The sequence below is a fragment of the Pongo pygmaeus genome, chromosome 18 (genome assembly GCF_028885625.2).
Source record: "Pongo pygmaeus isolate AG05252 chromosome 18, NHGRI_mPonPyg2-v2.0_pri, whole genome shotgun sequence".
NCBI classification, from domain to species: domain Eukaryota; kingdom Metazoa; phylum Chordata; class Mammalia; order Primates; family Hominidae; genus Pongo; species Pongo pygmaeus.
The window spans coordinates 84,684,491-84,699,235 of record NC_072391.2 but is presented as its reverse complement, the minus strand read 5'-3'; the positions used below and the strand labels follow the sequence as shown (position 1 = coordinate 84,699,235).

General features: G+C 47.4%; 1 protein-coding gene across 2 annotated transcripts; it reads right to left on the bottom strand.

Moving 5' to 3' along the window:
* Positions 1 to 967: 967 nt before the first annotated feature.
* Positions 968 to 14,151, bottom strand: MAP1LC3B (microtubule associated protein 1 light chain 3 beta). 2 transcript variants are annotated; one of them, XM_054453327.2, is made up of 5 exons: positions 13,243 to 14,093; positions 9,931 to 9,960; positions 6,893 to 6,948; positions 3,466 to 3,572; positions 968 to 2,838 (listed from the first exon to the last, which is right to left on the bottom strand). In XM_054453327.2, exons 1-5 carry the CDS (start codon positions 13,280 to 13,282, stop codon positions 2,664 to 2,666), a joined length of 408 nt encoding a protein of 135 aa, XP_054309302.1. In that variant the 5' UTR covers positions 13,283 to 14,093; the 3' UTR covers positions 968 to 2,663. The 2 variants fall into 2 exon arrangements, with proteins under 2 accessions (XP_054309302.1, XP_054309303.1); XM_054453328.2 differs by lacking the exon at positions 9,931 to 9,960 and having other exon boundaries at positions 13,243 to 14,151.
* Between the last annotated feature and the right edge of the window lie 594 nt (positions 14,152 to 14,745).

Here is a 14,745-nt window from a genome sequence, read left to right as displayed (position 1 = left end):
CACCACACCTGGCCAAGTTTTATATACTTTTTTTTAAGTGTCCCTGCTAATAACAAAGATGGAAATTCCTGATTTGGGGTTAAAGATGTTCCAGCACGAGTTTCCATAAAAATGAAAGGTGGCATGAATGGATCTCAGATACCTTGGGAATGTGGCCCTACCCTGAAGTGGCTCTTTCCCAGGGAGGGAGCAGGCCTGCCGTGGAGGTGGGTGACATAGTGACACAAGCCACCAGCTGCCACATCAGCCTGTGACTGACTTGGCAACGTACAGAATCACTCCCATGGCATCTAAGACCACACCCTTCTGGATTTGGGAGGTGGCAACATACTGAGCATGTGCACTGGTGATGTCAGGGAAGTGAGTGGGGATACAGCACCCACGGGGAGCTCTGAAGACGGGACAAGGGACACAGACGCTTCTGTCGAGCAGTTGGCCTGGGAAGGCAGTTTTCTCAGGTCACTCCCTTGTATTTTTCAACAGACTTTTAGGTGCCTACTTAAACTGGAGCTGTGCTCAGAGTTCCCTAGATGATGAGGTTGGCCACTTTTTGTCTGGTCTGAGTGCTGAAGTGTATCTGTACACGGTGCCAGCAGCTCCCTACTGGGTCCCCCAAGGGTACACTTTCTCGACCACACACACATACCTAATACTTACGGTGGCGGGTGGTTTACAGCAGTAGGTTGTTGGGTGTTTGTTTATTCCCACAAAACATGTAGGTCAATTCACATCCATCCTCATAGCCCGTGGCACGTGAGTTCTTGAGGACTTGGCTTTGTAAAGGCCAGACATGGTGGCAGGGCCTTGGCCAAGGTGGAGGGTGCCCTTGACAAGGCAGAGGCCCTCAGAGGGCGGTGCTCCTCCATGTGAGTGCCCCCTCTGCACGAGAGGACCAGCCTGGCTTTGGAAAGTACAAACAGTGTGGGATCCAAGTCTCAAATACGGATCCCATTAAACTGAGCTTTGATGACAGTTTTTAATTGTGCCTTTATTCAACTTAGTTCATTAAAAATGTACTTGTTTTAAAGATCCTATAAATAAAGTGACCACTCACGTGGGATATAGGTCACCCCTCAGCATGTTATTTTTTTTTTTTTAAAAGCAGTATTTCTTATAGGAATCTTACTGATCACACGGTAGTTACAATAATGTCAGATATGTTGTATACAGTCTAAACAAGACAGGCCAGTTAAGAATTTACATAATGTAAAAATACAGATATTAAAAGTTAGCCAAGTGGACAGACGCATGCGGGGGGGTGGGGTGGGGGAAGCAGGTGACAGGAACTCCTTTTAACAATCAGTAGAGGGCCCAGATGCAAAGAATCTGGTTTTCCCCGTTACAGTAAACAGCTTTCACTAACATATACAGGTATTTCATACACATCTAAACACACAAGGGTAAGTTGTGACCTGCTACACATAGGGTCTAAAGTGGTGTAATTGTGATTTTCCTGTGATACTCCCAAGAAAACTGTAAATAAATAGTGAACCCCATGCAAGTAGTGGGAAGCACTAGTCTTTTATCACAGGTTGAACCTGAGGAGGTTTAACTCTTGACATTAGTATCCGTAAAGAGTGTACGGCTCTTTTTGCTATGTTTTCTCCACAACTGACATGCATTTGGTGTGGGAGAATTCTGATGGCTGTCTGACCTAACTGATAGCTACTATTCAAAATGTGGGAACCTTTTCAGTAATACTGAGTTACACATTTAACATTAAAAAAACAAAAACGTGGATCATCCACAGCTTTAAGCCAGAAGGCAGAAGGGAGTATGTCTGAATGTTAATGTTTTCGGTTACACTATTTTGTGGTTTCTCCCGCTGTACTCCAGAATGACACTGGTACACTGCTGCTTTCCGTAACAACACAGGCACTAGTTTGAACTCAGACAAAACCTGAAACAGAAGAAATGCCACTCTTTCTCCAGGGTCTTTTAAGAAACTAGATCAAAATTATAAATTATTCAAGTTTCCTTTTGAGTGGTGTTCTTTATGTGTGTAACTATCTAGAGAACAAACCAAACCTGAAATGTCTACCCCTGCAAGAGTGTGGACTTTGGGTGTGGTTCTGTTAGGAGTCAGGGACCTTCAGCAGTTTACAGTCAGGGCCGTTTTCTTACACAGCCCGTTTACCCTGCATTTGTGCCAACTGTGACGGCACATGCGTTTTGCGGGGGTTACGCTTCACAACTCAGGCCTAAAGATCCTCTTAGGGAGATCTCTCTAGCTGAGTAGAAAATTTCTACCCAAAAAGGCGGCGGGTTCTGTGAACCTGAAGAGAAGACTCAGGGTCTCTCTGAAAGCCTTTAAATTGCTGCTGGAATGACAAGTTCCTATTAGTGAGAAAAGAGCATTAAAATAACTTGAAGGTCTATTTTATTGGCAACTTAGAATGCAAAGTATTTTATTTTTAAACTTTTAAAATTTGAAAACAAGCTAGCCTGCATTAAATAATATAGTTTCCAAAGCTGAATGTGCTCACTTGGAGCTCAGTTTTTCTGCTTGAAACACAAACACAACTTCCTAACACTCCTAGGTGGGAACACTACTGTCTGATGATCTGTGATTAGATGAACTGATCGATCTCAGTTGGTATCATCCCTTTTTTTTCCTTGGTAAGGGTTTAAAAAATTCTAGAATAGATGCATTTTTTCTAGTTTTACACTGACAATTTCATCCCGAATGTCTCCTGGGAGGCATAGACCATGTACAGGAATCCATCTTCATCTTTCTCACTCTCATACACCTCTGAGATTGGTGTGGAGACGCTGACCATGCTGTGTCCGTTCACCAACAGGAAGAAGGCCTGATTAGCATTGAGCTGTAAGCGCCTTCTATTGAAAGAAAACAACGTGAAGAAATATTGACAATACAAGAAGGATGAAGCATGTGTTAAAATATCACCCACTCTGATCAATAAAATATGAAAACGTTCTAAATGCTCTTGAATCCAATACTTCTCATAAAGCACAGGACATTTCCTTTGATTATATTGACATGAGCTATAGTCACACATTAGGCTGATTTTAAACTAGTATACTGTCTGAATAGCTGTTAAAGTGTCTAATGTGAGAAAGCAGTTCAAATACAGTTTCTAAACTATTCTAAGATCTAAGCCTGTGCCATTTACTGCCACTCACTGAGTCTACATTCTCTTTAGCCTTGCTGTACAAAACCTTAGTAACTTGTAACATTGATTTTAAACAGGAAACATCTACATGATGTTATGATGAAAGAAACGGGATCTGCAGTCTAGCAAGTAATATAAAACCTCAAAAAAAGAAACATTTTATAGTTTAATTAAGTTGAAATGGTTTTAATCATAACTGAATCAGAACTGAATTCAGCTGAAAAATATTTTTTAAAGATTTTAACCGGAACTAAAGATTTATCTGTAAGTTTCATAAAGAATAAGAAGTTACTCAAAGGAAATTTATTATGAAACAAAGGTGACTGAATACCTAATTATCTTGATGAGCTCACTCATGTTGACATGGTCAGGTACAAGGAACTTCGTTTTATCCAGGACAGGAAGCTGCTTCTCACCCTTGTATCGTTCTATTATCACCTGGAAAAGAAGCCAGAAGTGATTTTAAAATAGTCATCAGGGCCAGGCGCGGTGGCTCACGCCTGTAATCCCAGCATTTTGGGAGGCTGAGGCGGGCAGATCACGAGGTCAAGAGACTGAGACCATCCTGGCTGACATGGTGAAACCCTGTCTCTACTAAAAATACAAAAAAAAATTAGCCGGGCATGGTGGCGGGCGCCTGTAGTCCCAGCTACTCAGGAGGCTGAGGCAGGACAATGACGTGAACCCAGGAGGTGGAGCTTGCAGTGAGCCGAGATCGCGCCACTGCACTCCAGCCTGGGTGACAGAGCAAGACTCCGTCTCAAAAAAAAAAAAAAAAAAAAAGTCACCAGGCTGTGCATGGTGGCACATTCCTGTAATCCCAGCACTTTGGGAGGGTGAGGCGAGCAGATCACCTGAGGTCAGGAGTTCGAGACCAGCCTGGTCAACATGGCAAAACCTCATCTCTACTAAAAATATAAAAATTATCCAGGTGTGGTGGCAGGTGCCTGTAATCCCTCCCAGCTACTCTGGAGGCTGAGACAAGCTTGAACCTAGGAGGCGGAGGTTGCAGTGAGCTGAGACTGCGCCACTGCACTCCAGCCTACGGCATAGAGCTAGACTGTCTCCAATAAATAAATAAAATAGTCATCAACAATTAAAAATATACAAAATGCCTCCTACATCCTTACTGGCACATGCCAAAATGGGCTTTGAAACAGCACATTCACTAGTTTCCTCATAGCTCTCCTGTGAAGAGTGATCATTTGCTAGCTTAGACATCTGCCCCTTACAAAATATGGTACAAGAGAGACGATATGGCTGCCACCAGGTAGGAAGTGGGGGAAGGAAGATACTTGGCTATGTATCCTTTCATTCTGTTTCAGTTTTGGAACCATGAAAAATATATATCTAGTCAGAAAAAGACCTCAAGCCTTACCAAGGCAGAGAGGCTGGGAGCTAGCTTCAAGCACAAAACATCTGAAACTCTCAATTCCAAAACTACCATATCCTGAGACATGGCTGAAGTTTTTTTTTTTTTTTTTTTTTTTTGAGACAGAGTCTTGCTCTGTCGCCCAGGCTGGAATGTAGTGGCACGATCTTGGCTCACTGCAACCTCCGCCTCCCGGGTTCAAGCAATTCTCCTGCCTCAGCCTCCTGAGTAGCTGGGACTACAGGCGCCCACCACCACGCCCAGCTAATTTTTGTATTTTTAGTAGAGATGGGGTTTCACCATGTTGGTCAGGCTGGTGTCGAACTCCTGACCTTGTGATCCACCCGCCTTGGCCTTCCAAACTGCTGGGATTACAGGCGTGAGCCACCGCGTCTGGTCAGCTGAAGTTCCAATGAAAGTAAATGCATGTGTTTTGGGAGCCGCAGTGACTCAGGCTGGTTGTTCTGGTACATAAGGAGGTGAGGGTATGCATTCCAGGCCAACCTAGGAAACATAACCTCTCATCCATTAAAAAAAAAAAAAAAAAGTAAATGCATGTGTTTTAATAAATGTGTAAGTTCCTAATTATAGTAATATGCTCAATGTTTTTCCACACTAGAGACTGTCTAGTTGACATGAAAAAATTATATTTGACAAGGCAAGTAGAGTCCATTATTAGCTGGTTCTAGAGACAAAGTTTTGTACATAATGACCTGGTACTTTCATTTTGATATAATATTTCTTTAAATGAGGTTAAAAATAAAAATATTTGAGGCCAGATGCAGTGGCTCACGCCTGTAATCCCAGCACTCTGGGAGGCCGAGGCAGGCAGATCACAAGGTCAGGAGATCGACACCATCCTGGCTAACACGGTGAAACCGCATCTCTACTAGAAAAATACAAAAAAAAACTAGCCGGGCGTGGTGGCAGGTGCCTGTAGTCCCAGCTACTCGGGAGGCTGAGGCAGAAGAATGGCGTGAACCCAGGAGGCAAAGCTTGCAGTGAGCCGAGATCACGCCACTACACTCCAGCCTGGGTGACAGAGCGAGACTCCGTCTCAAAAAAAAAAAAAAAAAAAATTATATATATATTATATATATATATATATATACACACACACACATATATGTATTTGAACTACACAGGGAACAAATATAGTTTCATATTATGAATTTAAATAAAGCCATCAGGCCGGTGTGGTGACTTACGCCTGTAATCCCAGCACTTTGGGAGGCCGAGGCGGGCTGATCATGAGGTCAAGAGATCGAGACCATCCTGGCCAACATGGTGAAACCCTGTCTCTACTAAAAATACAAAAATTAGCTGGGCGTGGTGGCACATGCCTGTAGTCCCAGCTATTCGGGAGGCTGAGGCAGGAGAATCACTTGAACCTGGGAGGTGGAGGTTGCAGTGAGCCGAGATTGCACCACTACACTCCAGCCTGGGCGACAGAGCGAGACTCTGTCTCAGAATAAATAAATAAATAAATGAATACAGCTCCTCACCATACTTCCTTTCCACAGAGCAAAATATTTTGTTTTTTTAGTTCTAAGCTGCTATAATATCTGACCACAGATGAGCCTCTGAGTCTCATTAGCGTCTGTGTTTACTGAACGCTGCGGACATCTTCTCTATATACAGTAATTCTTCTGCCCTGTTACAACAAACAGAAGTTGAGTGGCAGGAATGCGAAATCTTTACATGCTTCTTTGGGAAAGAAAAATGCTTATTTGTACATTGTTCCATTGTGTGAGACCTACATAGGGTTCTGTATAAGGCTGAGTCAAGCTGTCATCACCTTCCTTGTTCAGTTTGAGAGCTTTATCTAGCGGGCATGTTCAGAAGCGTGATATTCCCCAAGGAAACATCAGGGTGTGGGCTCCACCTGCCTGAGTTTAAGTGGGAGCAGAAATTGGAGGCAGTACAGAAATCCTGGCTCCCGAGGCCAGCCAGTGGCTCACGCCTGTAATCCCAGCACTTTGAGAGATCAAGGTGGAGGGTCATTTGAGCCCAGGAGTTTGAGATCAGCCTGGGTTGTTAAACATAGCAAGACCCTGTCTCTACAAAAAACTTTAAAAATTAGCCAGGTGTGGTGGCGTGCGCCTCTAGTCCCAGCTACTCGGGAGGCTGAGGAGGGAGGACTGCTTGAGCACAAGGTGGCTGAGACTGCAGTGAGCTATGATCGCACCACTGCACTCCAGCCTGGGAAACAGAGTGAGACCCTGTCTCTTAAAAAAAAAGGATACCTCTCTCTAGGTTGTGAAACTGACACCCAGGGTTTGGCTGTCTGGTGATTCCTGTAAAAACCCCTGTCAGGTGGATGCACTTATGCAGTGCTCTCCTCTGTGTACATTCATGACTGAAACCGAGGCCTGAGACTACCTACCGGGATTTTGGTAGGATGCTGCTCTCGAATAAGTCGGACATCTTCTACTCTTTGTTCTGCAATGAAATGAAGAGACAGAAGCATTATTAAGGGCCAGACAGCTTCTTCCCAGCACTGCTGCTGTTTCTACATCCAAGTTCAGCTGTTAGCTGTGGCACAGCAGAACAGTGAAGACATCTTTCCTAGGACTTAAAGAAACAAAACATGAACACTTCAAATCTGATACAAGTTTGTATCTAAGGCCAAGGGCAACATAACATACATGGCTCTATCAGGTGATAGGACAAAGACCAGGAATATGGGACAACTAGTTTCAAGGAACTGGGAGCCCAAAGTCTGTGGTCAGATATACAAGGCAGACCCACTGCATGAGTCCCAATCCTTCCTCCAAAGACCACTACCACCTATAATATTAACTTCAATTTTTGTTAATTTTCCACACTTTGTTGGAAATGGAATCCATTATAAACCAGGAAATGCAATTTTTCCCTTATCACTTCCAGCTTTTTAATGATATGGTGCCTAAGAGAAAATAAACTGCTCAAGAGAATGGAATATGATGCCTGTAATCCCAGCACCTTGGGAGGCTGAGGTGGGCAGATCACTTGAGGTCAGGAGTTTGAGACCAGCCTGGCCAACATGGTGAAACTCTGTCCCGTCTCTACTAAAAGTATAAAAATTAGCCAGGCGTGATGGCACATGCCTGTAATCCCAGCTACTCGGGAGGCTGAGGCAGGAGAATCACTTGAACCCGGGACACGGAGGTTGCAGTGAGTGGACCCTGCACCACTGCATTCCAGCATGGGCGACAGAGTCAGACTCCGTCTCAAAAAAAAAATCTATTCTCCCTTTTAATAGAATCACTTATTGATAATTTCAACAACTGTACTAGACTGTGGGCAATATAGGGAAAAAAACAAGCCAAGTTCAGTTCTCAGAAACCCAAATACAGTTAGAGAGAAGTCATTTACAAAGCAATATGTGTATTAAAAAAAAAAGGCAATATGTGAACATATGACTTAGATGGCATTATTTAAAACCTCCAAAAAAAAAATGAGCAAAATAACCTTGATTTACTATGGTAGGACTGATTCTTATGGTAAGCGCAAATAATCAATGTCATGAACTTCCCGAGACAGAAAAAATGTGGTGTGACCTACATAAATATGACGTTACTCTAATATCATTGCCAATCTCATTTGGATTAAAAAAAATTTTAGTATCATTCTTTTTTTGAGACAGAGTCTCACTCTGTTGCCCAGGCTGGATCGCAGGGGTGCAATCTCCACTCACTGCACTGGGTTCACACCATTCTCCTGCCTCAGCCTCCCGAGTAGCTGGGACTACAGGTGCCTGCCACCACACTCAGCTAATTTTTTTGTATTTAGTAGAGACGGGTTTCACCCTGTTAACCAGGATGGTCTCCATCTCCTGACCTCGTGATCTGTCCGCCTCGTCCTCCCAAAGTGCTGGGATTATAGGCGTGAGCCACCAAGCCCAGCCCAATTTTAGTATCACTCTTTATAAAAATTTTTAAAATTCCTGTGTTCAAGTACAGCCATGAGATCGACTTCTGTTTCCCCATCCAAAACTTTAAAATCAGCTTCTAAGATACATTACTAAATATAAACATATTTGCGACAAAGATTGCAAACTCATACCAGTGCATATTCCTATTGAATAAATATGCAAATGATAAATTTAGTGGCTGGGCGCAGTGGCTCATGCCTGTAACCCCAGCACTTTGGGAGGCCGAGGCGGGTGGATCACGAGGTCAGGAGTTCAAGACTAGCCTGGCCACAATGGTGATAGCCCACCTCTACTAAAAATACAAAAATTAGCTGGGCGCAGTGTCCGGCACCTGTAATCCTAGCTACTCGGGAGGCTAAGGCAGGAGAATCACTTGAACCTGGGAGGCACAGGTTGCAGTGAGCAGAGATCGCGCCACTGCACTCTAGTCTGGGCGACACAGCAAGACTTTGTCTCAAAACAAATGAAAAATAAAAATAATAATGATAAATTTCGCTATTGTTAACAGTAAAATTAACCTAGTGGCTCTTATCCTTTGACTCCTTCTCTACTTCCCAGCGAGGTTCTCAGTGACCCCTCATCATCACCTCTCCTAAGTATGAGACCTCTTCCTATGCCTGTCCTACCCCAGACCCTGTTCACAATAAAAACCTCCAGTGTGTCAGTGTAGATTATTTCAGTGTATAGGGTAAATCACGATTTAATTCACTCCAGCAAATAAGTGACAACTCTTTCATATATCCTGGAATGTTTCACATTGAAAAGCTTATCCTAAGAAATCTAAAAGTAGAAACGTTCAGGCAGAGGGGAAAGTTTTTTTTTTTTTTTTTTTGAGATGGAGTCTTGCTCTGTCACCCAGGCTAGAGTGCAGTGGCGCGATCTCTGCTCACTGCAAGCTCCGCCTCCCAGGTTCACGCCAATTCTCCTGCCTCAGCCTCCCACGTAGCTGGGACTACAGGCGCCCGCCACCATGCCTGGCTACTTTTTTGTATTTTTAGTAGAGACGGGCTTTCATCATGTTAGCCAGGATGGTCTCGATCTCCTGACCTCGTGATCCGCCCACCTTGGCCTCCCAAAGTGTTGGGATTATAGGCGTGTGCCACCACGCCCAGCTGGAAAGATTTTTTTAATATAGGAAACTAGGTTTGGCTGGGTGCGGTGGCTCACGCTTGTACTCCCAGCACTTTGGGAGGCCGAGGTGGGCGGATCACCTGAGGTCAGGAGTTTTGAGACCATACTGGCCAACACAGTGAAACCCTGTCTTTACTAAAAATACAAAAATTAGCTGGGCGTGATGGCGGGCGCCTGTAATCCCAGCTACTCAGGAGGCTAAGGCAGGACAATCACTTGAACCCAGGAGGTGGAGGGTGCAGTGAGCTGAGATCATGCCACTGCACTCCAGCCTGGGTGACAGCGCGAGACCCTGTCTCAAACAAAAAAAAAAGGAAAGAAGAAAAAAACAGGCTCTATGAAGTTTCAAAGTCTGAAACTATAGTGTTTAAAGTTACCTTTATCCTGATTTATTCCCAAAACACGACCTAAAAAGACAAAAATGATTATTTTCATGAAAGGTGGGAACTATATAAAAAACAAGTTACTTCCTTAAGCTGTAAAGAATAACACCCAAGTCCCATAGGAGCATCTTAGCATGCTGTCCAGCAGCAATGAAAATCCAGTGCTGAGCCTGGAGTAATTGGCTGTACACGGTAGACACTGATGCTCCACTCTCATTCTTTCAGGAGACAGCTGTTTTAGAGGCTAACAGTATATTTAACAAAACCATTATCAACAACACAGTCAATGGCATAGAAGGAGGGCAAGTCTTTTACTCCCTGTTTCCTAATGCTGTAATCATCTGTTTTTGTCTTTCTCAACAGATTGCCCCCCTGGCAGTCAAGGACCCAGCTCCAGTCCAATCTGTGTCCCCCCCAGGGCTCAGGCTTGTACACAGAAGATAGTTAATCAACAACTGAATGAAAGCTGTAAAATAGAAATGAACACTACTCCAGATGCACACCAAAATCTAATCTACTTTCCCAGATTCCTTTCTTCTAAAACAAAAAAGAATCCTTAAAAGCCTTTACAAACATGAAAACAAAGGGTAGGAGCCTAAGGTGTCCTATTTTTATGAACACGTTCTTTGCAAAGTTGTTTTGAGATATCTTCAGTCATTTTAAGTAAAATTTCAGTTACACATATTTTCCAGGATTTACTTCTCAGAGAGAAATTGAAGCATTCCCCCTCCCCCAGGCCAGGCGTGGTGGCTCACACCTGTAATCCCAGGACTTTGGGAAATCAAGGTGGGAGGATCACTTGAGGCCAATAGTTAAAGACTAGCCTGGGCCACACAACAACAACTCTATGTCTGTTTGGTTTCTTTTTTTGGTAGAGATGAGGTCTCACTATGTTGCCCAGGCTGGTCTTGAACTCCCGAACTCAAGCGATCCTGCCTTGGCCTCCCAAAGTGCTGGGATTACAGGTGTGAGCCACCATGCCCCCACACAATTTTAATTTTTGAAGTTCATTCAATTTTTCCAACACATCTCCAAGGACACACTATGTCTCCTGACTCACACAGTCTTGGTCCACTTAATATACTGGAAATGATGGCTACCTACTGGAGACTGGAAGAATTCATGCCAGGTTAAAGGTACCAGTCCAGACTCTGCCACTAGGTGGACCATGGTCTTCACCACCAGGCCCCACCCAGTTTCTTTAGCTACAAAAGGAAGGGGTTGTTTTCAGTGAGCCTTAAAATCCATTTCAACTTTGAGAACCCTCTCAATCCTGGTAGAGTTTATCAGCAGAGCTATATTCAGTTTTAACCTTAAACTCCCTCACTTGGAAAGAGAAAGCACCACTCAAGCTAACTGGGGCTAATCTTAGGCTCCATAAAGAGGTTCTCTCTAAGGATTCATTTCCCTCACTTACTGTGCTACACCTGTCTGAAAACTGTCAGTACTCACGATCAAAATTACCAAAATATTCATGAACTACAAAGATTTTTTTTTTAATGACCAAAATCAGAAGCAAGGAAAGGTAACAGCTGTTAAGATATTTGACGTTTCTACAAAGTGACTATTAAAGAGAGATTTAAAGGGGAGGGGGCAAAATAAAGGTGAGCCAAGGGAAAAACCCTGAAAATACAGTATATATAAGATACATACATCAATGGGAAAAAAATGGAGCATTATTGCTGGTCTACCCTCAGGGCCACTTTTAGGTTCCAGGAAATTCCTTGTTCGGATGTGTTAGTCTCACATTTCCTACCCTTACCACCTACTCTTCGCAGAGATTTTTCCAGAATAACCCAAAAGTACTAAGCAAAAAAGAAAATAACTATAGTTTCTGTTATGAGAAAAAGGGCATCTCTCCTACACAAATGTTCCCAGTTAACTTTTCATTGGTGAAAACAGAAGCCAAGTCTGAGGTGGGCCGCTGGATCGCTTTAGCCCGGGAGGTCGAGGCTGCAGTGGGCTGTGACTGCACCACTGCACTCCAGCCCAGGTGACAGAGTGAGACACTGTCTCAAAAAAAAAAAAAAAAGAAAAGAAAATCTGTCTTAAATGCTGCTCTCAGGGCTCAATAAGCCTAAACACTATAGTAAAGAGTTCATTAGGGTTACTAACAAGAAAACTTCTAACAAAAAAGGCACGCGTAAAGTCTTGCTAACCAACGGACTGCCTCAAGAGGCTGTCTAAAAAGATATGCTTGGCAAGCCAAGGTCCATTTTCATTTACTGAAGTTTCTCAGGCACAAGAAAAAAATTAATGGTCAATGAGACCTGCAAAACTATATCCAAACTCAAATGAATGCTAAACTCTTTCTCGACTCCGGGAAACTAGGCAAAAGCAGACAAACAGCACCACTGTGTGGGCTCCTGACGAGGATGGCGGCAGGCATTCGCCGTCCACCGCGATGAACACAGTGCTTCCCTACCAAACCGGTGCCTGGAACTTAGGCAACAACAGATATCTGGATCTGCTGCGTTCTCTTGCTCAAGCGGGAAATAATCACTTCGCATCATCTGCGCGGAGTAAATACTGTGATGGTGACACCCGCAGGTTTAACCAAATGCCAGGACACCTAAGTTGGGTTTCCAGTCTGAACCGGCAGAAAAGGGATGTATTCGGTATTCCTGGAGTCAAGGTGAGAACGTAATCGCAAACCCAAGAGAAGTCTCCCACCCTGGGCTACAGACAGGAACTGTCAACACCGCTGTGGGCCGTCCCAGGCGCGGCGAGGCCGGGGCCCAGCACGTTCCCCTCCTCTCGACCGAGGCACTGGGGTCTGTAAGAGGCACTCGCACCCGGGCGGGCTCCCTCGACGGGAAAACCAGCCCTGAAGGTGACGCGCTGGGTCCCGGCGCAGCCCCGCTTCAGACCCGAACTGCTCAGCGCGGCCCCGGGGGCTCTTGGGCCCCAGAAGCGCGACCCTCGCCCACAGCGCGCTTGCGGGGACGGCGGTGGCCGAGGTACGGCAGGGACCCCGCCGCGGAGGGCGCGGGGTGATTCAGCAGGCCCGGGGCCCCGAGCTCACCGGCCCCCGCCCGCCCTCCGCCGGCTGCCTCCTCCTAGGCCTCCGAGGGGTCCGCAGGCCGCCCCGGCCCAGACCAGCCCCCGGCCCTCCCGGCTCGGCCCCGGCCTGGGACCCTCACGGGGCCCCGGGCCCCGTGTCCCTCGGCCCCGCCGGCCGGCAGCCACCGGCCCCGCTCGGCCTCCCGGCTCGGCCCTGGCCCCTCACGGCGTCCCAGGCCCTGCCGCCCTCCACAGCTCGGACCCCGGCCCCGTCGCACCCGCCGCCCTCGCGGCGACACTCACCGAAGGTGCGGCGCTGCTTGAAAGTCTTCTCCGACGGCATGGTGCGGGGATCTGGGCGGCGGCGGCGGCGGCGACGCGAGGGTCCCGGCGGCTCCTGGGGGCGGCGGCGGCGGCTGCGGCGGCGAATCCGACTCTGGCGATAGCGACTTCCCTTGTATCTCCTCAGCCCGCAGCCTGGTCAGGTGACTCGCGACGCGTCACCGAGGGGCGGGGCCAGAGCCGGCCGGGGCCGCCGCCATGACGGGCGTGGCGGAACCCAGGAGCGGCACGCAGCGTGGGGGCGGGGCAGGTGTGTGCGCGTGCGCGATGGGCGAAACCGGCACTCTGCGCATGCTCTCGGTCGTGCCCCAGCCCCGCCCAGCACCGCTGGGCGCCTGAGGTCCTTGAGGTGACGGTTGTGGGCTGGGCCGCACCCCGGGGGTGTGGGAGCTCAGGCGCCTGCTGCCCGGCCCTGAGGAGATGGCAGCGCGGGGCGGGGGAGGCTGAGCCACAGGCGGGGTGTCCCGGGGCACTGTTGAGGGAGCGGTCAGAGGAAGGGACATGGGGCAAACCCGACCATCCCTTCGCCTCCAGAGAGAGACTTGGTGGTGCTGCCCGAGACGCCGCCACCCGGGCTGAAGCGCGCAGGGCAGGCCGCGCCCTCTCCGGGAGGCAGGGTCGCCGCTCGCCCGTGGAGCCCTGGCCCCCTCTGCGTGCAGGGGTGCGCGTGGTCCGTGGGTGGCTTCCGGGGAGCGGCCGCTGGTGACCTCCGCCCGCGGTCACTCGACGCCCAGCCTTGGGGCGTCTGCGCAACTGCTTTTGTCCCGAGCCTTCATCCTGGGCGCAGTCCCCTCTCCCAGTCCCCCCGCCGCGGCGCTCGGAACGCTCCTGGTGGCTGTAAGATCTTCCTACCGTTAGGTCGTCTGTGGCGACCGCCAGGCCTGCCCCACGTCGCTAGCCGCCCTGTCTACCCCTCAGCTTCCCAGCCACTAAACTCGCTGGACAACCTTATACTAGTGACAGTTTTTGAGTCTCGGACTCATCTGTGAAAGCGCAGTCATATTTGAGGACTCCAAATGGGCTGCAGCGCGTAAACTACCATGCAATATTTGGTTGCTATTGCCCACCCCAGCCTGTGGCCAACGTGTCTCTGTAGGAACAGCACTAGATTCTTCGGGGTTTTTTTGAGACAGGGTCTTGCTCTGTTGCCCAGCCTGGAATGCAGTGGCACCATCATAGCTCGCGGCGGCCTCGGTCTCCTGGGCTGAAGGGATCCTCCTGCCTCAGCCTCCCGAGAAGCTGGGAGTAGAGCCGGGATCTCACCGTGTTGCCCAGGCTGGTCTTGAACTCCTGGCCTCAAGCGACCCTCCCGCCTCGGCCTCCTTAAGAGTTGGGATTACAGGCGTGAGCCACTGCTCCCGGCTATTTGGCTGTTTTTGTTCTTTAACATCTAATACTTTGAAAGAGCCCCATAGTTCCAGGATTTCTCCTTTTGACTTTGTAAAAGCCTTTCTTCTATCCCAA